The sequence below is a fragment of the Plectropomus leopardus genome, chromosome 19, assembly GCF_026936395.1.
Source record: "Plectropomus leopardus strain MGB_pleo_1.0 chromosome 19, ASM2693639v1, whole genome shotgun sequence".
Taxonomy (NCBI): Eukaryota; Metazoa; Chordata; class Actinopteri; order Perciformes; family Serranidae; genus Plectropomus; species Plectropomus leopardus.
The window spans coordinates 16142397-16165308 of NC_142194.1; the positions used below are offsets into that span (position 1 = coordinate 16142397).

At 38.7% G+C, this 22912-nt stretch overlaps 2 protein-coding genes across 3 annotated transcripts in view; both read right to left on the reverse strand.

Annotated features, from left to right (window-relative positions):
* Positions 1 to 3306: 3306 nt before the first annotated feature.
* On the reverse strand, positions 3307 to 6318 carry LOC148186332 (lysophosphatidic acid receptor 4-like). Its single transcript, XM_088070477.1, has 2 exons — positions 5780 to 6318; positions 3307 to 3439 (listed from the first exon to the last, which is right to left on the reverse strand). Exons 1-2 carry the CDS (start codon positions 6316 to 6318, stop codon positions 3307 to 3309), a joined length of 672 nt encoding a protein of 223 aa, XP_087926603.1.
* A 1979-nt stretch (positions 6319 to 8297) lies between these two features.
* Positions 8298 to 22912, reverse strand: part of erbb2 (erb-b2 receptor tyrosine kinase 2) — a 32584-nt gene continuing 17969 nt past the window's right edge. Inside the window, exons 14-27 of one of the 2 annotated variants that reach the window (XM_088069834.1) lie at positions 21067 to 21157; positions 19640 to 19794; positions 19508 to 19555; positions 19270 to 19408; positions 18923 to 19045; positions 17800 to 17898; positions 17537 to 17722; positions 17148 to 17303; positions 16723 to 16798; positions 15799 to 15945; positions 15461 to 15558; positions 14849 to 15040; positions 13114 to 13501; positions 8298 to 13022 (exon numbers count right to left, since the gene is read on the reverse strand). In XM_088069834.1, the coding sequence (XP_087925960.1) occupies positions 12667 to 13022; positions 13114 to 13501; positions 14849 to 15040; positions 15461 to 15558; positions 15799 to 15945; positions 16723 to 16798; positions 17148 to 17303; positions 17537 to 17722; positions 17800 to 17898; positions 18923 to 19045; positions 19270 to 19408; positions 19508 to 19555; positions 19640 to 19794; positions 21067 to 21157 (2254 nt within the window). In that variant the 3' untranslated portion in view covers positions 8298 to 12666. Of the gene's footprint in view, positions 13023 to 13113; positions 13505 to 14848; positions 15041 to 15460; positions 15559 to 15798; positions 15946 to 16722; positions 16799 to 17147; positions 17304 to 17536; positions 17723 to 17799; positions 17899 to 18922; positions 19046 to 19269; positions 19409 to 19507; positions 19556 to 19639; positions 19795 to 21066; positions 21158 to 22912 lie in introns of both variants that reach the window. The other variant, XM_088069833.1, reaches the window with a different exon arrangement.

Below are 22912 nucleotides of genomic sequence, written 5' to 3' on the forward strand. Positions count from 1 at the left end.
TGTCATCTTCCAGGGGATGTTCAAGACATACAAGAGAGGAAATCCCCTCACACCAAATGATTTTTACATACTGAACCTCTCAGTCATGGATTTTATCTTCTTGCTTTTCATCCCACCAGGATTATTTAACCATTTTTACTGGAAGAGTTGGCCATTTGAGGCGATTTGGAACTGTGTTTATGCCTTGAGCACGTGTGGGAGACCCCTCCTGATGGCTTGTATCTGTGTGGACTGTTACCTGGCTGTGGTTCATCTTTGTGATGGTGGGCATCATTTGGACCTTGACAGTTGCTACCGGGATTATATATTTTCTTTGTTTCTGGTTATACTACACCATGTTTTCCATTATTCCATACACCATAGCTATGGTAATAATTGGAATCTGTGACTCTCTCATCCTCCACAAACTAATTACGTCTGACCCTGGCAGAAAAAACATCCACCCGCAGAAGCAAAGAGCCGTCCACACCCTCATCAACAGCCTGGTGATGACAGTCTTGTCTTACCTTCTGCCTGTGCTTTTGTTAGAAATTGGGAGACCCCTCAGCAGCAATCTCAGCACCTTCATATGTTCTGTAGCTCTGCCAACTACCACAACTTCAAGTTTGGGATCTGCTGTTATGCCAATACTCCACCTAAAGAATCAGGGAAAACTGGATTGTTTCAGGCTCAGATGCTGCAGGAATTATTAACTCTTGCAGCATCCTGTGCTAATTTCTGCTTTTCCCCCTTACATCCGACATCAGTCATATCAGGTTGTACAGATTGAAACGAGAGGCCAGAGAAGGTGACATATGAGAAATTGAGTGAGAAATCATTGGGATTAAAAACCATTTAAAAAAAAAAAAAAAAGCATGCAGTGGTCTCATTAATAGCTGGTCCATACTTGTTCATTTAATTAGCTTCAAAAACTAAACTCTATGATGGAAGAACAAAAACTTGCAGGTTATTTATGTGATAAGTCAGTTTTTTCTCCCGTTTACTTCCATTTTGTGCTGTGCAACACCTCTAATGACACATCCTTGATTACAATAATTCCCCTCAAAACTGGTGGAAACATGGCGTGATTTGTCAAATGGCACCGAAGTTCCAAGAATCATGATGGATGTGGTTCATGAACTGGAGCACCCAGGGATAGCACCCATAGAGACGTTTTCTGTCAAACCTCTCATCAGTGCGTTTACATGGACATAAGTAACCCGTTTATGATTGGGTTTTTTTGTTTTTTTTTTGAGTATTCCATAACTTGAGCATGTGAACAGCATTTTCCATTTATGAGAAACCAGAATATGGTAGCTGGAGAACTCTGAAAAAAAGTGGGATATATATGCAGTATGTGAAAATGTGAATACCCTAATTTCTCTGTGTAAACATCATATCCTGAATACAATCATAACCAGGTTAAGCCTCATAAACAGGTTGTTCATGTCCATGTAACCACAGTTATAAGGGTTCTGGGTGGAACTTTGTACAAACCCCTTTTCCACCAAATTAGTTCTGGTTTTTTAACTGGTGCCGTTCAGGACTCTTTGAACCTCGGTGTTATTAAGTGATCCAGCCTGCATTTCTATCACTTTTCAGTGGAACCATTGTAATCGAGGATGTGTCATTGCAGAGGTTGTTGCACAATGTACAACAAAAGTAAAGAGTGGTTGTAAAATTGCACTGATAACCTTCAACTTTTGCTCTGTTAGAAGAGACAATTGGGGTTTTTTTTTTACCAAAAAACAAACCTAGACCAACTGTTAATGAAACCACTGCACAATCTGATGACTTCCCACTTGACTTCTTCAATGTTAGCTTCTTTATCCTCTCTCTCCAACCTGTGGAATATCACACATCCAATGACGTCATCCCACATCACATTTCAGGTTAAAGGAAACCTGCTATGTTTTAGTTCCACCTGGGAACCATCTTTTTAGGTTCTGAACCAATTTCTTTTAGTCAAAATGCTCTGAACGGTATGGAACCTTTTATACCCTCACTCAACATCTCTTTCGTGGATTGGTGCAAAAGTTACTACACATATAATGGATTTATCGCCATGACATTCGTCGTGTCCCCTTGGGATTAAATGTAGTAACTTTGGTGATGTGAACTTTGGCTCGCTGCTTAGTCACAAGATATCAACAGAGTGTATTATGTAAACACACAAACATCACTTTGTATATTCATGTCTCTCATTATGGGCCTCAGTGAGTCGTCTGTTCCCTTCAGGTCTGCTCTTTTTCCATATCTATATGATTTGCAAAACTGACACCAGGTCATGAGTTTGGATGTCTGCGAACAAACACTTGCAGCGGTCCCCACAGATGTTTGTTCACAAGGCATCAAGACACAGCTGCACCTCAGTAAAAACGTCTGAACAAAACCTCGTAAAAAAGGTACAGTAGTGTCTATTTTTTCACGCATCAACCAACGTGTTGTAGAAGAAATGATAGACTGAACATTTTCTATGTTGCGTCAAACTTTGAGCTCCTTGAAGTGCAAATGTTCGTCTGTTCTTTACACATATTATAGTATGTAATGTTCTTTCTCTAATGTATGTTAACTGTGTCCCTCAGGTCTGTTATTGTCCAAACTCCTCTGCTCAGTAATGTCACTTCAGGTACAACTTTGCTTCAAGCCTCTGGCCAACAACTCTGCCCTGTTCGAATTTGTCTGGGAACAATTTGATTTTGAGATTTGTCAAGGCTTTAAAGATGATTTATACGTTTGGGCTTTTTTTGAAGTGCTGTGCTTTATTCTCGGTTTTCCTGCATCAGTCGTCATCATCTGGGGGATGTTTAAGACATACAAGGGAGGAACTTCCCTCACACCAAATGATTTTTTCATACTGAACCTCTCCGCCATGGATTTTATCTTCTTGCTCCTCATCCCACCTGGGTTATTAAATCATTTGATCTGGTATAGTTGGCCATTTGAAGCGACTTGGAACAGTTTTTATGCCTTGAGCACGTGTGGGAGACCCCTCCTGATGGCTTGTATCTGTGTGGACTGTTACCTGGCTGTGGTTCATCCAATCACTTACCACAAGAGGAAAAGTCTGACTCCCAGGGTTGTGACTGCGGGAATCGTTTGGACTTTGACAATTGCTGTTGGGATTGCATACTTTCTTTGTTTCAAGTTATACATCACCATGTTTTCCATTGTACCATATATCATAGCTATGGTAATAATTGGAATCTGCGATTCTTTCATCCTCCATGAACTAAATAAGTCTGACCTGGGCAGAAAAAGCATCCATCCGCAGAAACAAAGAGCCATTCAGACTCTCATCAACAGTCTGGTGATGACAGTCTTGTCTTACATTCCTCCCATGCTTCTGTTTGCAGTCGGTCGGCTCCTGAACAGCGATCTCAGCACCCTCATTTGTTCTGTTGGTATTCCCATGACCATCACTTCCAGTTTGGGATCTGCTGTCATGCCAATACTCCACCTAAAAAATCAGGGAAAATTTGATCATTTTAGGTTCAGGAATTCTTAATTCATGCCTCCTCCGCTAATATCTGCTTTCTCCTCTTACACAGTGGTGTAATGTAACGAGGTCAGAATATTTTATTACATTACACCATTAAGAGGTTGTCAGCTTTCACTTTTACTCCACTACATTTTCTTGAAGCATATAAGTTACTTTCTACAAAATAGTGAAAGAGGGGAAGAAGGGATGGATGGAAGAATGAAGGAATGGGAGGGAAAGAAAAACTGGATTTTGTTCTTTAAATCCTTGAAGTTAAAAAAAAAATCCTTGTTTTTATTTAGGCATAATGTAAAGATCCTCTGCCAGAAAATGTTGAGATTATTATTATTATTATTTTTAATTTTGAGGGGTTTTTTTTGTGTCAGTTTGTGGTGTTGGTGCCCCTACACACTCGTGAGGGGGCCATGTCCCCCACCTCCTTTTCTGAAATCTACACCTGTGTTTAACATGTTTTTATGTGGTTCTCTCCCTGATTTCATTTGTCATGTTTTTCTTGTGTGTTGCTGCTCATTATATGTGTGATATATTGTGTTTACACTAATGTTTTGATTTACTGTTAAGATAGAATCAGAAAAACATACTAAACATACTTAACTCTGTCGGTCACGGATCATCGTTATTTATTTTACTGTCAAACAAATATGCAAAACATATACATACCAAAAGCATCTTTGTGGTCGTGTGAGCACTGATGCAAACTTTTCTCCGACCTGTTTCCCTTTGCAGGACAAGCAAAGGAAGTGCACCTGCACTGCTGATATTGATTATTGAGGAGCCTGATGCTACACCTACATTTAACCGTCTCACTGCTGCCCTCTTTTGTGCTACTTAATGTACATAATTGTAAATAAAAACAAAAGAATAAAAAGAAAAGTGTTTACATTTATATATTAATAAATGTATATATATTTCAATTTAAATCAATAGCTAAATGCCTTACAAAATAAAACTCACAATAAAACTGTTGAACTCAGTTGTTCTTGCTCATGATTATTGATAGTAAACCACAGATACTTCATACTGTAGTAAAGAACAGGTGACTGCTCAGCTGAGGTGGTTCTGGGCGCCGCTGGAGGTACTACATCTCTCAGCATGCTGTAGTGATGGGATTACTGGTGGATTTTTCTAAGGAAAACCATATCTGAGCTACTTTTAGCTGGATAATTAGAAAGAAATCCCAAACCTTTATATTAATTGTATTAAACCACAAACAATGGCTAAAAATCAAATGAGGCAAAAAACAAACATACAGGAAAATGCCTTACTTTTATTCACAAGCACATTAACTGGATTTCTGAAAGATTATTTTCCTCAATGGATTTACCATTGGGTCCTTGTGTAAAATGATCTGTTGCTAATTTAAATGATGAAGGTGGAAAGCTCATCTTTCATGACAGTTGTTGTCACACAGGCGTGCAGGTACAAACAAGTATCATTTACATTCTGTGGCACTGAACATGTATGTTGGGGAAAGTACACTGTGTAATGGAAAAATGTATTTTCCAACAAATCACAAGTAATTCAAAGAGTGTTTCACAAAAACAGACGGACAAAAAAGGGTTGTATTTTTTTGTTTATTTTTCTACTTTGGTTTAAGATTTTTGCGTCAGGCTGTTGTTCAAAAACCTTTGACTCTAATGTGTCAACAAAATGAAACAAGAGTTTTGAACCCAACTTTATTCCATTTCACATTTCTGATGGGATGTGCATGCAAATATACACATATTTAGTTAGATAATGCATCCTTTGCATATTTAAAATTCCCAAAAACATATAAAAAAAAACAATAATCTTAATGTAAGAAATCAGCTGGGGAAGTTTCATGCCAAAATCTGTTTGTTTTAACCCTTTAGAACCTGGAATGATTTGTTTTTCTGTGTTCAGATGCCTTTCACAAGCATTTTAACCTACAGAACCTTAGAAAATTGGTTCTGATTTCTTTTCTTTTCTTTTAAAACATGGGAACAAGGCAATGAGCAACTTGGCAAGAAATGTGCGATCAGAAAACCATGTTTAGATTTATATTATATATTAATTATATATTTTAAAATATATATATACACAAACATATATATATATATATATATATATATTGTCAGAATTTTTTAAAGATTTTATTTTTCACACTTTCTTAGGGTCATTTTCTTGTTTTGTTTTGTTTTGTTTTGTTTCTATTCTTTTTTGTGGGGTTTTTTTCCGTTTTTTCTGTGACTTTTTACTAATTATTTCCAAATTTCTGTGCTATTTCTTCTCAAATTACGTTTTCAGCTAATATCTCCCCCAGCCTGACCTTCTGACCTCTTCAAACTACCCAGATTCCCCAAATAGAGCAGAGGCATGATCACACTCCCTGCAGTCGGGGTTATCAGGATGGGTATTGCTAAAAAGCATTCATACACTCTGTCATCACTGATGAGCAGATCCCCGAGGATGTATGCCAGCACCGGGGGGACGTACGAGGTGACGGTCATGACCATGCTGTTGGTGATGATCTGGAGAGCCTTCTTCTTCCTGGGGTGGAGGTCTCCGTCCGTACGGGTGGATCTCTTCAGAGTCCAGAGGATGGAGACATCACACACGATAATGATGGGCAGGGCTATGATGTACACAAACATGGCCCAGGCGCTGTGGTTCATCTCATCGACGACTGTGAAGGTGGTCCCTTGAGCCACGGTGACAGTCCACACGGCAGCAGCCATGAGGACACGGGGAGTCAGACTCTTCCTGGTGCGGTAGGTGACAGGATTGACCACAGCCAGGTAACAGTCCAGACAGATACATGCTGTGAAAAGAGGTCGTCCAGCCAGGTTCAGGGCGTACAGAAAATCGCTCACCATTTGAATGGATCTGATGTTCCACAGGAAGAAGTTACACAGTCCAAATGGGACAAAAACCAAGAAGACCAAGTCCATGATGGTCAGGTTGAGCATGAAGACATCGTTGGGGGAGACGGGGGTTCCTGCTCTGTGTCTCTGAGAAAGTTCCCAGAGAACAGCAACACACGCAGGACATCCAACCAGAGAGAAGAGAGAGCCGAGAGAAGCCCAGATGATAATACCTGCCATCATGTCCTCACAGTGTCCACGCACGTCCTCTGAAGACTCACTGAAATTTGAGGTTAGATTCTGGAAGCGTGGATGGGCATGGACAAACATTTCTCATCAGCAGTGACTCCTCGATTGCTTTTACCTGAAATAAAACAAGAATAGATAAAATACCCACAAAGCAAATAAAGATTTCCAGTTTTTATTTATCACAAGCCGAGATCTGTTAAATCTGACCTTGAGGATCGGGCTGTATTTACGGACCAGACTTTGCAATTTGGGTATCTTTTGAAAATTGTGATTTGAATATGCAAGTGACATCAAGGATCATTTTACAATTTCGGTCTGCAATGATGTTTTCATAAACAAAGCATCAAGCTGACTGCAGATTCTGTTAGTTGGAGTTATTATGATACAGTCTGGCCTGTGTTAAAATAGGTTTCTAATACAGGTACAGGTCAAAGGTCAGGGGTTGATCTTTACTGCCCAGGCCAGTTGAAAAAAAAAAAACTCTTTAGCTACCAGAACAACTCTGCTGTTAATCAACACTTTCACCTCAAATCATTCTAGTTTACATTCAAATGTTTTAAATGACATATAAAACATCATATGTAAATGGACAGTTTAAAGCTCAGCTTGATTGTTCAAATTATACAAGACAAATGCCACTTTTGCTTAAGACCTATCTTCAGTTTGGTTTGTTTTGGCCATTTTCCCGAAAGGTGATTTTTTAAATTTTGTGCTCACTGAATTATAACTTGTTCCCACAAGACTAAAAGAAAAAAAAAAATTCAGGATTTTAGGGGCTCCATAGTGGACTGAATTGTTCCGGCAGAAATGGGGATTCATCTGCATTTATTCAACCTCTTAAAGCGACAGTTCACCCCAAAATCAAAAATACATGATTTTACTCTTACCTGTACCTATTTTTGATTTGTGAGTGAACTGCACCTTTAAACCTTTGTGCTTGTTTCCCAACGACTCATAAGGACATTAAAAAACCTCAACATAATTTACCCCACCCAAAAAAACCCAAGACTTTATTTACATCTGATTAAATGGTGTAGTCTTCCTTGAATATTTCAGTGTAAACTTCATGTAGCTTTAATCAAAAGCTTGAATGAGCTGAAACTAAATAAGTATAACTTATCCAACTTTAAAGCTACTTAAAGAGGAAATAAAAGGAGAAAATTGGACATTTAGTTGTTCTCTACATGTTATACTGAATCATACAAAGTAGTTAAATGCTGTTGTCAGTGGAAACAGCACAAAAACAGACCAAAACTACTTATGAAGAGAAAAAAAAGGAGCAAAAATCAAGTTATATTTTCAACATGATTCGAAAAACAATACAAGGGGATCTCATCCTCTTTCTCCATGAAGTTGATGCTGTTGTTGTAGTTCCAGTTACCATCACTGGGTGGCAGGAACAGTTTGTTGTGTGTATTAATCTGTAACTGAGATTCCACATTTCTGCCGCTCATTATGTGCATAAAACCAGTTAGTTTAAGACAGACCAAATTGATTGCATTACATTATTATCTGTGTCTATGTAAAGACATAATATTTCAATCATGGATTATTTGAAATCAAAGAAATCATCACTATATAGGTTTTATATACTAGGCCTATTTTGCATCACTGCAGAGTTCAGGATTTAACTCAAATAAAAAGAGGGTTAAAAGAGGGCCAGTGTTAAATGAGAGGGAAAATAATTAAATATAGAACCTTTACAGACTTTTTCACTCTAGAAACACATAGAAGACACTGAATTTTAAGTGTTACATATACTTTTAATGACACACACAACATATGCAAACAATTCCATATAAAATGACCATTTCTTCATAAAATATTTTCTTATGCGTTTACTGCTGCTTCCCTCCACAGTAGAGCAACTGGTCACAATGTGTTCAATCAAATTAGCTACCAAAGTGATTGTTTTATATATATATATATATATATATATATATATATATATATATATATATATATATATATATATATATATATATATATATATATAGATATATAGATATATAGATATATAGATATATATATACTACACATTTACATTATGGGACTTACTGACCAAATAAGAAAGGATGCATTAAAAAAAAAAATCCCGATAAAATGGTTATTATTATTATTCATGTCCTGACACAATCACACCTTCTGTGAAAGATAAAAAAAATATTCACATGAAAAGTAAAAAAGATACATTTTCTTCAAAATGTAAATTACAGGTATTTAATTTTTTTTATAAAAACCTTCAGCTCACTCCCGTTAGTTAACTGTTCCTTCCTCTTGGGCTACCACTAGATTAAAACATGCAGAGTTTCTTGCTTTGGTCATATTTGAAACTTTTTAACACACTTTTGTGGATATTTAACACTTATAAAACAGCGACAGGCCTCATTTTCATTAAATTTAGACTTCACTCAATCTAACAAATTAAAAAGGGAAATAAACCATGTACTCTTTGACATTCAGCTGATTATACGGAGGTCCATTTCCAACAGAGTGATGACAAAAAGCAAGTCCTTATAATTATTGAAACCTTTGTCAAAATAATGACTTAGTATCAATTCTCATTATTTCTGAGAAAGTTTCTCGTTATTTTGAGATACTAAGTGATGATTTCAAGAAAGTTTATTATTATTATTATGAATGACAGGATCCTTTCTTTTCATCATATTTGCAGAAACTGGCTTCCATAGCTTCCAATCATTGAGCTGATCAGATTCAGCATTTTACCCAAGAGCACTTCAACTAGAAGAATGGCAGAAAGATTTTGGTAAACTTCCAAGTCACCAAACAGTGACCAGTGCCAGTCCCCAGGCTGCTTTTAGCCCAACTAAACCGTTCTATACGGAAATAAACTAGAGAAAGGACACATGGTTTTAAGGACGTCAGCAAGTAGGTCAGTCCCTAATCCGTGAGATTTCTGGGTCATGTGTCAGCCACATCTAAAATAAACATTTTATACAAGAAGACATTACAGTGTAAACACCAGTACATTAATTGTGATTGTATATAAGGTCTCATAATATCCAGGAGAAATATCACATTCTTAAGGAAGCTAGAACATCTGAGCTGTGCTATGACATTGTTGTGATCCTGTGAAAACCTTGTATCTCCAGCAGAGGGGATGTTCACGTTTGTAGGTACTCATTGATTTAAAGGGACAGTCCACACCCAAAATCAGAAAAAAAAAATAGCTCTGATGTTAAACTGCTCACAAGGTCTGTTCATTATTCTGAGTGATCAGGTCATGATTTCTGGAAAGAGACATTGCTGTTAAGTTTTTCAAATGTATTTTTTTGTTGCTTTTAGCACCGCAGGCCGAGTGCCATCTAGCTTCATTACACTGGAGAGAATGTAGACATCTTTCGGGCCGATATCTCCAACGCTCTAAAACTCACACAGAAGTGAAATCGAGATGATAAATGGCACTACAGGTACAAACGAAAATAGATGTTTTTGATTTTGGGGTGAATTGTCTCTTAAGGATTCAATGGCACTTTCAGGTAACATAAAAAAACTGTTGCACTTTTAATTTTCCATTTGAGGTTTTAAGTTTTACATCAGTTAATCTCTTTTAAATCTTTCAAAATACTGCAGAGCTAACACAAAAATACACTTTAGTTAATCTAAAATCTGCTTTTATGGAGATGTGAGGTCTTCCCCTGACAGCAACAATACATATGAAGGGTTTCATTCCAAAACACTATACTCTATATGCATTATACCATTATACAGTATATAAACATGAAAAAACTGTTATATAACTCTTATCACACAATAACAATTCAATTCTAAACAATGTTAGTATATGATAGTTGATGGTATTGAAATAAAATCTTACATTTTTATGTTATTTTTATATAAGAAATCGTTATATAAAATCAGGTTTAATTTATAGAGAATCCTTTATCTGGAACAAAACTCTTCAAAACCTGTATGAGATCATCAAAATAAAAGACTTTCCGAATAAAACTGTTGTGTTGATGGAGGGCTGGACACATTTTAACAACGATGCCTGTCACGATAATTACGTTATAAACTGAAGTCATGTCTATATATCGTATAATAGTGCCTGTTGTGTTTACATGCGTATTCGTTTACATAAGAATGTCACTAACCTTTTAGCCATTGTGATGCCAGAATAAACAGCAGGATTTGGCAGTTTATTGCCTTATACATAATGACTCTGCCAAAATGTCTAATTTTTATTAACAGACCCTGAGAGTCCATATATTTTATTGTTTTGTTTAATTTGGTTTTATTTAATTTTATTCATTTAGGATATTTTTTTCACATTCCAATGTCTGAATTTTTTTGAAGAATTAAAAGTTAATTGCTCTTTTTAATGGTGTACTTCCCTTATTATGCAATCCTATTTTAATTATATCAGTGGCAAAAAATGGTCTTAAAATGACAGTAATGTTTAATGCAATATTTCTGAGACAATATATCGTATATCCACAAAAAATAGTTATCGTGACAGGCCTATCGTCAATTGTTCCAAGACTTGTTTTGGTATTTTGAGCCCAAAACACTGAACCACATTCAGTGGATGAGCTCCAAACCTCTGCCGAAGAAAACTCTGTTTCTCTCTTTTCAAAGCTGAGACAACATCAGTCGTTGGGACGTGCGAGTTGGGAGAGCGCTGACTCTCCAACATGGACATGAGGTCAGACAATGGCTGCATTGACTCTGGTTTTGACCTCCCCCAGCCCCAACACCAGTTAACATGAAAAAAGCACTCAAAAAAAAAAAAGGCTGTTGATTATTAACTGGGATGCCAGTGTGTTCTCGCTGAGTGGAATTTGAGCCATGCATTGATTATCCAACCCGAGCGAAGCAATGTTTTTGCCTCCTCAGATTCACATTCAGCTCCAGTGTCGAGTGTTCACTTTACACAAACAGCAAAACTGCTTTTTGTTCCATAAAGAGGAGCAAATGCATGTATGTAAATACATATCTACACATGGGAATTCTTCACGTCTTGTCAAATATACTTACAATAGTTTGCGATGCTTTTCGCACAGTGAAAGGCCACAAAAACCAAAAGGCTCATTGTGATGACACAAGCCTGGGGTACATATGCAATATAATAACATGTAGTGCATTGTGCATAATTTAAAATGCACATATCTTTCCCTAATTATTTGCAAAACTGTAAATCCCTGAAAAGTTGGCTCTAACTTAGACACAAGTACATTTTGTCTTTATAACAAAAACACCATTTCTGAGATTTCTGCAGTTCAAAAAGTCTGCCAGCACCTCGTATCTCATCTGTCGTACCACAAAGTAGCTGCAGCCGAGACACTAACAACCACATACATCAGTGTGGCACAATGCCTCTGTCTTCTCCATACAGGATGCCTTTCTTTCAGGGAGCATGTTTACTGGCCAGATGGGCTGCAGGGCCTTCTCGGGCCAAAACAAAATGGCTTTGAGTGTGTTGAAGACCCCCATCAGGTCAGAGACAAAGTGACCAGAATACTAAACACCACCTTCAGTGCATATCATGGCTCACTTTGTCACTTTGTGCTATATGGGTTTTTTTCTCTTTTTAGCTGGGCTGAGGAGCATATCAAGTGGAGGAAAAATAAAAATATGCTTCAAGTGTAGAAACCACCACAGACATTGAACAAATTAAATGAACATTAAAAAACCTCAGCATTCATTAATCTCGTCAAATGTTGTTCTTTGACTCATCTCGTACCATGGTGGGTTTTTTCAAACTCCTTTTGTCATCAAGTACTGACTACTAGAGAGGCTGAGGAAACTTCTTTTTTGGCACTTAATGGTCACACAGAAAGCGCAGATTGCTGAGAGGAAGACAGGAATACAAATGATGCCACAGACACCAGATTAATGCTACACTGTGTTGAGTCATGGTGCGTCACAACTGGGCGATTCGGTGCCGGACAACCTTGACCGGTTTGGATTGGGATGCATTGCTCCGTATCGAGATTCGACTCCACATGCACTTTCTAATCCCAAAATCTATCACACACCTGGCTCATTTCTGTCACACAAATAGTCATCTTCCCTTTCTCTCGCTCCTCGTTTTCCTCAGTAGAACACAAGCTGTGACTCCTCTTGAGTTCATCACATTACTCCATCTCCTCAAGTGTATCCACTCCAAGTGTCTGCTAGTCCCAGATACTCTGGATTCTCTGCCGTGGGGGTCACAAACCCATTCATGTGCCTGGGCACTCCTCCGTCTCTCTCCTCAGGACTGTCTGCAGCCCCGGCTACAGCATTGGCTTTGGCTACGAGGTCCAGGTAGTACGGGTTATCAAAGGCAGGAGATGTGGTGGACCCAGTGCGAACAGGGACCAAGTATCCTGGGTTTTCCACGCTGTGACCGGAGCTCAGTCCGTTAGGGAGGCGATGGTCTACTCTGGAGCCTTTACGAGGCAGAGTGGTGGGCCGCTCGGGGATCCCCGGCCTGAGATCCTGAATCTCCTGGTTGACGTACTCTGAAGAGACGGAGGGGGAGAGAAAACATGCTGAAATTATATCAAACACTTTCTTTCATATTGTTGATAATGAAAGCATTCTCTTACTCACCTGGTAAGGCATGATTATGATTATACCCATGAGTCCGCCTGGGCAGAGAGTGATGAAGGTGATGAGGATGATGAAAGCCATTTGGCCCATCTGTTTCCAGGTCGCCCTGGCTCCCATTGGAGTAGGTTGGGTCTTTGCAGTAGCGTCCGGGGCTGGCTGGGGGCAGTGAGGGGTCGTCGGGTCCGTCAAGAAAGACAGAGTCAGACTGCCCCCCGGCTGAGGTGCTGCGAGCCAGTGTTGGGTACTGAGGAATCCATATGTTGTTGGAGGTGCTGGCTCCTAAAGGTAAGGTTGGGTACTGGCTGCGACCAAGAGTGCTCAGGGAGGAGTACATGCTCCGAGGGCCGCCGGCGACAGAGGGCTCAACATCTAAGCCCTGATCTCTGCTCTGCTGGAGAGAGAGGCAAGATGAATGATGAAAATTAAACAAGATTAGGAATTCAGACAAGCAAAGGCTCCCAGGTCTCCATGGCTTTGAAAATAAAAAGGGTAAGTTCGGTAACATTCTGCTTGGACCTTATTTTTTCACGTCTTTATATCTAAATGAATAAAGAGGGCTGCAATGTAACCACTCGAGGCAATTTACATCCACTAAAATTGTTTGTTTTTGTAATTAAAAGCCTCAGATTATCATCTAAGGGTTTGACAACATTATGGAAAAGAGCCCTACAGAGATAGACCTCTTTGTAAAAGAATTAGATCCTTTTGTTTAACCAAAAAGCCCTGAAATCGCCACCTTCGAAGCCACCAGACTCAATTTAAATAAACAACTATTTTATCATCATAAAATACACTTCATTCAAAGATGAAACAATTAAAATAAAACTCACAAAGACCTTCCTGGTTTGTTTTTCTATTAAAGTAAACCATTAATTCACCCAATTAGATTTGAAAATATGCCGGCTATACACGGTAAAAGCAGTCGAGCAGTTGGTTTTTTCTGTGTAGTGTACTTATGGGGACATTTTGGTCCCCAGATTTTGCTACAGAGTAACTGCTCTTGACTTTCACGCTATTCTTTGCAGCCGCAGACATGCAGGCAGCAGCACAAAGGGAGAGAGACCCCATCATAAGTCGAAGAAGTGATGAGTTTACAGCTCACAGCAAATTAATAAGATACAGTCTTTGACTTTCGTTGATATGTAGTCTTGAGAAAAAATGTTGCGTATTTGAAATCTGCTGTTAGCTTGTTTAATATCTGACGTGAATCTGTCATACTGAATGTCCTCCTGAGCCCAGTTCAAACTTAATATGGGAAACAAAATGAACTGTCTAATATTCGTACTGACCAGCCAAATCCGATTTGACTGGTATAATTCGGAGTCGAGCACAGCCCTAGCAAAAATTAATACTGATTCAAATGGAGTCTTGTGAGTTTGGCAATAATGATTTTGGGGCTGTTTCTGGTTCAAGAAGATCTTATTCTTTGACAAAAAATGTCTATCTCTGTAGTGTTAATTTCCATTATGTTATCAGACATTTAGAATAATAATGTGGGCTGGTCAGAGACAAAAATAAGCACTTTTAGTGGACGTACATTGACGGCGCATGATTGCCCCAAGTGGTTACATTGCAGCCTGTTATGTGGCTGCCGGCTGCAGTGCTCTCACTAAGTACTTGACCATTTCAAAAACCAATGTTCACATCAGACACTTAGACACAAAAACATGGGAAATTAGGGTCCAGATTGAAAACACCAAAGTTAACATTAGACGAATCATCTTTCCTCACTGACCCTGTATGACTGGTGTCTCGATGGCCCGTTAGCTTGAACCCCGTCTCCCTGAGTCCGAGGGAAGTGGTTTGGCTGAGGCACCAGATACTCCTCAGCATCCAGCAGGTCCCTCATGTTGTTCCCCTCCTCCTCCAGAAGCATGCGGAAGAACTGGCTGTCCACTGGGCTGGACATGCTCATCTGCTCGTCGTTCTGCAAGACGAAGAAAGAACAACACGGATGGAAAACCCAGTCGATTGTATATGAAAGTCTTAATTTATCCCTAATAGATATAATCTTTTTTTTTAAAGATTATTTTTTGGCATTTTAGCCTTTATTAGACAGGACAGATCAGTAGCGTGAAAGGGGGAGAGAGCGGGAACGACATGCAGCAAAGGGCCACGAGCGGGAGTCGAACCCGAGGCCGCTGCGGCAAGGACACCGCCTTCATTCATGGGGCGCCTGCTTTATCCACTCAGCAACCAGACGCCCCATAATCTCTCTTTTTTGAGAAAAATACAGGGAAAAAGCATTTGAGACAACAAGTACAATATACATGACAAGAGCATTACGAGATGCAACCACAGTAACAAAAATTAAAACATCTGCAGGATGAAACACACTTCTACATACCTGAATGACAACATAGCGAGGTGGATCTCTGGCCATGGCACTAAAATCATTCACCAGATCTTTGAACCTCGGTCTGCTGTCTGGGTCAATCATCCAACCTGCAATACAAATGTAAAAATCAAGCTGTAAATCAATCATCTGCAACGCTGACCACCAAAATGCGACTCTTTTAAGGGACAAGTAATATGGACAACTTTTTAAAACACAGTGTTGTAATGAACAAAAACTAATCTGCTTATTCATCCATATTCATGTACAATTTCCATATAAATCATCCTGTTGATTTTAATCAGATTAAGCTTTGAGACGCAGACAAAAATCTAAATTTAACTACTGACATTTGACCATGATCATGTAGACGTCGATGGTGCAGATGAGCGGCTGGGGAAGCCGCTCTCCTCCCTCTAAAACATTTGGGATATCTCTGGCTGGGATCATGTCGTAGGGTTTTGCACCAAATGTCATCAGCTCCCACACTGTCACACCTGAGAAGGAAATGTACCGTTACAACAGCAGAACTTTAAATTAAATCAAATATCTACCAATATGACGGTTATGATTTCATATATCAGCTGACATTTATTTTTCCAGTGAGGATTTACAGCAGATTGGAAACCCATTCACTGCATAGTCAACTGCTAACTGCATAGAAACTATTTTTATTTGTTTGTAAAAATTTAATCTTTTTGTTTTTTAGGCATGTTTGTAATCCCTAATGATCCTATCTATACACTTTTTGTGGCATCATATCAGCTTGTGACAATTTTTTTATCACAGATAAATAACAGACAAACATAAATGCTCATAACGACAGGCTCAGAAGCACTGTGAAACAAGCACACAGCATATCGTCTCAAACAGATTGAATTACATTTACTTATAAAAAAAATGTTGTCATCCAAAAAGAAATCCAAATCCCAAAACTGAAAATAGATTACCTACCAAACGAAAAAATATCTGAATAGTCAAATGTTTGGGCCCAGCCCTACTATTTTTCCGTATTTATTGCTTCTTTTCTGAGGCAATCAAAACTGCGAACTGCTTTTGTTCCAAAATTAAGTGTCAGTTATTCAAATTTTATCACATATATTACTAATGAAAGAAAGAGAGTTTAAATGAATATAAATAGTTCACAAAACCTCATTTGGTGAAAAAGGCAAACAAAGAAATTAATTTTGCAGCCTGATCGGACATCAACACATTTTTTTGTTTTTGTCTTAACATTATGTCTCTATGCAGTCGTTTCACAAAGTGATACCGACCGTAGCTCCAGACGTCACTCTGATGAGTAAACTTCCTGTGCAGGATAGACTCAAGGGCCATCCATTTAATCGGCACCTAGAAACACAGATAAAGAACATCAGTTTAAATAAATGTGAAGGGGTCTGGGGCGGTCTCTGCAAGGAGCCACAGGTATTTGAGACAGGACAGTACCCTCCCTTGGATTTGGGTATGGTCCGAAACAGCAAACAAAAGGAGTACAATTGAGAGAACAAGCAAACCCAGCCCAACTGACCTCTGTCAGAGGTAGGTAAATAAATAAATAAATAAATAAATAAATAAATAAATAAATAAATAAATAAATAAATAAATAAATAAATATATAAATATATATATATATATATATATATATATATATATAAATGTGAATGTCTCGACTGCAGATGCTCCATCAGTCCCGTCCTACCTTCCCTCCATCAGCATGATATTCAGTCTCGTCTATATCGAGCAGACGAGCCAGACCAAAGTCAGTGATCTTCACATGGTTCGGGTTCTTGACCAGAACATTGCGGGCAGCCAAATCTCTGTGGACCAGCCGGACCTCCTCCAGATAATTCATCCCCTACACCAACACACACGCAGATCCATCACCCACAAATCCATGTGTTCACAAATACACAAGCTGGTACCACATCAAGTGTGAAAGAAAAAATACGACAGAGAAAAATCAACAGCAACATTCAGACACTGTTGCTTTGCCAAGAAAAACACTCACACACTCCTCCTACTAATACAAGCAGTCGTACAAGTATGTCTAGTACAAGATGATAATAATCTTGTTTCTTGTTTACATACCTTGGCGATCTGGACACACCAGTTGAGGAGGTACTGGGAGCCAATGCGGTCCTTGTTCTCCCTGACGTAGTCTAGGAGACAGCCGTACGGCATCAGCTGAGTTACAAGCTGCACTGTGGAGGTCAGACAAATCCCCAGCAGACGGCACACGTAGGGGCTGGCCACTCCTGCCATCACATAGGCCTCCTAAAGAAGAAATATGTTGAAGGGTTAAAGCTGTATTCATGTGTACTGTTAACTGTGTGTATCTGGCTTTTACTCACATCAAGGATCTCTTTATTGGCTTTTGGCGAGGTGTTCTCTCGTAACACCTTAATTGCCACTGGTATTTTGACATTTTCCCCATCTGGAGCCCACACACCCTGAAACAAAACAAAGTGATTCAAAACCTCACCAAAGAAATAAAACTAAATATACAGTAACGTTGAAGGGTAACTTTGTTATTTTTCAACCTGGACCCCCTTTTTCCCACATTTTGGTGCAGAAGTGACAAATGGAGGCTACAATTTTGAAATGATCCAGCAATGAACGAGAGCAATGCAGCAGCCAAACAGGCTGCAATGTAACCATGCAGAGCAATATGCACCATCAATTCAAAGTCTGCTTGTTTTTGCCACTGACAGGCTCAGATTGTTATTTTAGATGTCTGATGACTTATGGAAAGGATCCCTATAGAGACAGACGTTTTTGTTAGAGAGTGAGATCCTTTTTGGGGCTGCTATTGCTCAGGTTGAGTTGGTCATCCTCTAATCGGAAGGTCAGGGCTTCTGCGTCATCTGAGTGTGAGTGTGTATGAATGGTTACTGAGTAACAGGCAGCACCATGTACGGTAGCCTCGGCAACCGGTGTGAATGTGTGTGTTAATGGGTGAATGTGACATGTAGTGTGAAAGCGCTTTGAGTGGTCAAAAAGACTAGAAAAGTGCTATACAAGTGCAATCCATTTACCATTTTCGTTTAACCAGAAACAGTTGTAAAACTGCGATAGCCAAAGCCACCAGACGCCATGTAATTAGTGGAAAGTGGAAAGACCACCAAAATGTTTTCTTTGTTATACAATGAGTTTTTTTTGTTTCTGTCAAATTGATTAAAGCATGTTTACAATGATAAAGTTACAGTTTATTTACCTTGAGTCTGGTTTGCTTTGGCAATGGCAATTTTGGGGCAATTTTAATGGACATATATACATATATATATATATAAATATATATTCTGGTGCACACATGCCCCGAGTGGTCTCATTACAGCCTGTTTCCCTGCTGCCAGCTGCAGTGGATTGGCTCAATAGTGATTTCAAGAACTGTTGTTCCCATTAGTCCCTTAGATACTAAGAAGGGCCAAGGTTAGAAAACGAGGAAGCTACTTTTTAAAGAACTGACACACATACCTTGTAAACAGTACCAAAGGCCCCTGCACCCAGCACCCTGAGTTTTTTCAACTCAGTCTCCTTCAGGATACGCATCTGAGCCTGATTGGGTGATGCGCCGCTGGGTGTTAGAGGCTCCACCAGCTGCACAGATGAAGGAGGCAGAAAACAGATTCCTTGATTGCATGCTAAAACACCCAAGAGGAGCCTAAGAACTACACTTTGCTCTGATTTTTAGCTTAAAACAATGAAGTATCATTCATGTCAAGCATTTAACTTCCAGCAAATAAACTCACAATTTTGTCTGCAAAGCAACTTTAATGATAAAACATCAGTATCTGTAACTAGTGATCATGCTCTGTGCCCACCTCATGTTCTTGCAGGATCCTCCTCATTGTCTCCTTCCTTCTCAGCTTCTTCTGCCTCCTCAGGTAGAAGACCAGCAGAGCAAGCAGGATGAAGAAGAGCACCACGCCACCCACTGCAGCTGCGATGGTTGTACCCGGTCTAAAGAGAGATAAAGAGTTAAACACAGTTCCTCAAAATACGCACTGAGAAAATCCACCACCGCACCATTTAAGTATCTCAACAGTTGAAGCAGCTCACCCTGTCCTGGTATCAATGGGGCAGCCTCTCTCGTCCATCACAGTGCAGCTGAAACACAGAGACACTGGGTGTGAAATCATTCTCGTTGTGTGTGCAGTGTGTGCTTGTGTTCATGATGCAGTGTGCACTCACGACAGCGTGCAGTTTGTGTTGCAGGGCAGACAGTGTCCTGTAGCGTTGCTGTACTTCCACACAGTCTGCTGATCCTCCTTCACACCACTGGGACAATGATCCACACAAAACTCACCGTCCTGAAAGTTTCGACACTCTGAACAATGTTCTGCACCCTGAAGACACACAAAGAGAAATTTTAAAGTGCAATTACATAAGCGTATTGCACAAATACACAATAATATAATGGGTTTGAATGCATTTTAATTATCTTTTGGCCATATTGGATTTTATTTTGTAGTTTTTATAGTAGAGACAGGCATGAAATGTGTTGTTGAAGCAAGGGGCAAGGTCCTCAGCTGGAAGTGGATGCAGGACTGGCGGTTTCATGTGTTTTTTTTTTGTTTTTTTCTTGTTTAATTAAGTCATTGTTTAATCAATAAGATGTGATAAAAAAGCCTAAATTAAAAACAAAAATTATCATAGCAGAGTATTTTACATACTTTTAAACATGTCTGGAGGGAACTTTAAGAAGTACATTCTATTGCGACACACTTATTAAACAGCTACTTTGTTCTGCAGTAAACTGAGTCATGTTGACCTGATCAAGGTGAAGAAATAGTTTATTAACCTTTTCTCTGCTGGGTCACAGGAATGAACAGTTGTAGTTAATTTGCAGGTGTTGTTTTATAAGGTTACTTTGACATTATCTTCTGGCAATGATCGAAAACATTGATTTAACCAATTGAAACCTGAGCAAATTGGCTTGATTTCTTTCAAAGACATGGAAAGAAGGCAATGAGCAACTTAACAAGAAATGATCCAAGAAATAGCAAGAAATTAGTAAAAAGTTACAAGAAAATTACCTAAAATAAGCAACAAAAGGTAACAAAAAAGAAAAGTGAAAGAATAAAAAACAGGAAATTACCTGAAAAAAATACTAAAATAAAATAAGAAATATAAATAATTCTATAACCTTTACTATAAACTAATTTTAAAAATACAATGATACAGTTTTCTTGATATTTTTATCCTTGTTATTTGATAATTTTCTAATGATTGTCCTCCCTAATTCTGTTTTTAAAGCTAATTTTCAGGGCATTTTCTTGCCACTTTTTACTATTTTTTTGCAGTTCAGGACATGCATGTCAAGTTGCTCATTTCCTTTTTTTCCCCATGTTTTCAAATAAAATTTGCTAATGTTTCGTTCAGATGCCTTGTGTAAGGCATCTGAACGAAGCACAGTAGGAGCGATGTTGAGCCAGGGTTTAAAGGGATAAACTGCATGTTGGTTTGGAGGGCAAGGAGTTGCACTGTGAGAAAGCGTAGCCACTTTTATAAGCCAAACACTTGATTTACTTTAATGTCAGAAGTCAGTTGGGTTGAGTAGATGAGGCATTTTCAGATTTTTTTTTTGTATACACTGAATTGTAATCTGAGCATCTTACTGGTCCATGACAGGAAGCAGAACCGTTGAGAGGTCGACACTCTGCGTGACAGGCAACACACAAAGATCCATCTGAGTATTCACGGACAGACCTGCAACATAAGCACAGCTAGGATTTAACAGAATGTCCCATAACATAGTCTGGCATTTGTTGGATGCTTTTATCTAAAGCACCTGACACTGCCATAAGGACATATACATTTTTAGAAAGAGGGGCCCCAGCTGCAAATACCTACCAGTGTTAGTCTAACCAGTTGACCTGCAGAGGATAATATGTTCTTTGAACTACAAAGGGCTGGACAACAACAAATATTACTGTATTACAACTCTGAGTGTAAATGTATTGAGATAGTACTGTGATGGTCTTCTGCTAGAAAAATGGTTTGATGTTTTGCAAAGAGTTGAATGAGAGGAATTTCATCCAATCTCTCATCAGCGCAGTAAATATGAAGCTGCAGACATCTAAGGCTGCCCCTTGATGTCAGAGATTTGAATCATCAATTGGAGACATTCAGTTCACTGAGATTGTTTCCAGTCAAGTAGTCTGTTCTTTTTGCTTGTTTGTTTGTTTTTTGGGTGCGCTGTGCAGTGTACTTCTCGGGACATTTTAGTCCCCAGATTTTGCTGCAGAGTGACTGCTACTTGACTTTCACACTGCTCTTTGGAGCTGTGGACATGCAGGCAGCACACAGACAGTGGCACAGAGGACAGAGAAGACACCTTCTACTCAGTAGCGGTGAATTTGCAGCTAATAGCAACTTTAGACGATACAGTCTCTGGCTTTTGTTGGATCTCTAGTGTCTGCAAAATATGTTGGTGCACATTTACGACCCAGCATTAGTGCCAGTAGCTTATTTACTATCTGAAGTGAATGCCTCTGTCACACTGAAAGTCCAGTTAAGCCTGTTTAACTTTAAAACTTTGTATGGAAAACAAAACGAATCGTCGAAACAACCAAATCCAATTCAACTGGCATAATTCTGAGTTGGGTACAGTCCTACAGACAACATTAGCTTAGCAATAGTGCAGCACAAAAAGTGTCATTTTTACACTTTGTTTTCTATACATATTAAACAAACAAGATCTTAAGTGTTAGTTAGTGAGCCTCAGAGATGCTCAGAGATGCAGCTGGCAGGTGGATTTTTCTACATTTCTACATTTGGACAGACATTAAAGTCTTCTATTTAACATCCAGACATGAGAGAGGTATCAATCCTCTCATCAAACTCTCAGCATGAAAAAAAATGCATATTCCAGTACACATTGTGACAAATATAAACATTAATATTGTTATACTGATTCTAACTATATAGCTTAGCCCTTACATACAGATAACATGAACAACAAACTTATTTTTAAGTTGAGAGAAAATGACTAATTTCATTGTTCAAGTACAATAACTCAAATATAATTAAAGTAGAGTTTTAACACACATGAAATGTTAAGTCATGTTTTTTGTGTAGCATGACATCATGAGTAAGATAGTTTTGGCTTTTGGACTGAAATTGAAACAACTTCAGAATGGATCTCTACTGATTTATTTTATATCTGTGTTATCTTGTAAATATTTCACTTATACTTCACAAACATGTACATCATACAAAACATCAGATCAGTTACTGTTCAAAGACACTGAGGGTTGAGTCCCCAGTATTTTCACACATATTTGCTCTGTCGTCGATCTATAGTTGCTTCAGGGCACAATTTGAGTTAAAAGCTTTCCAATTGATTTATTGTGACCACTTTGGCATTTGGCACTAACTGCCATTACAGTCAACTCTACATAAATCCACCAGTTCACATTTTCACTTTAGGCAAATACATGATGAGCTTTTTTTTTGTACTGG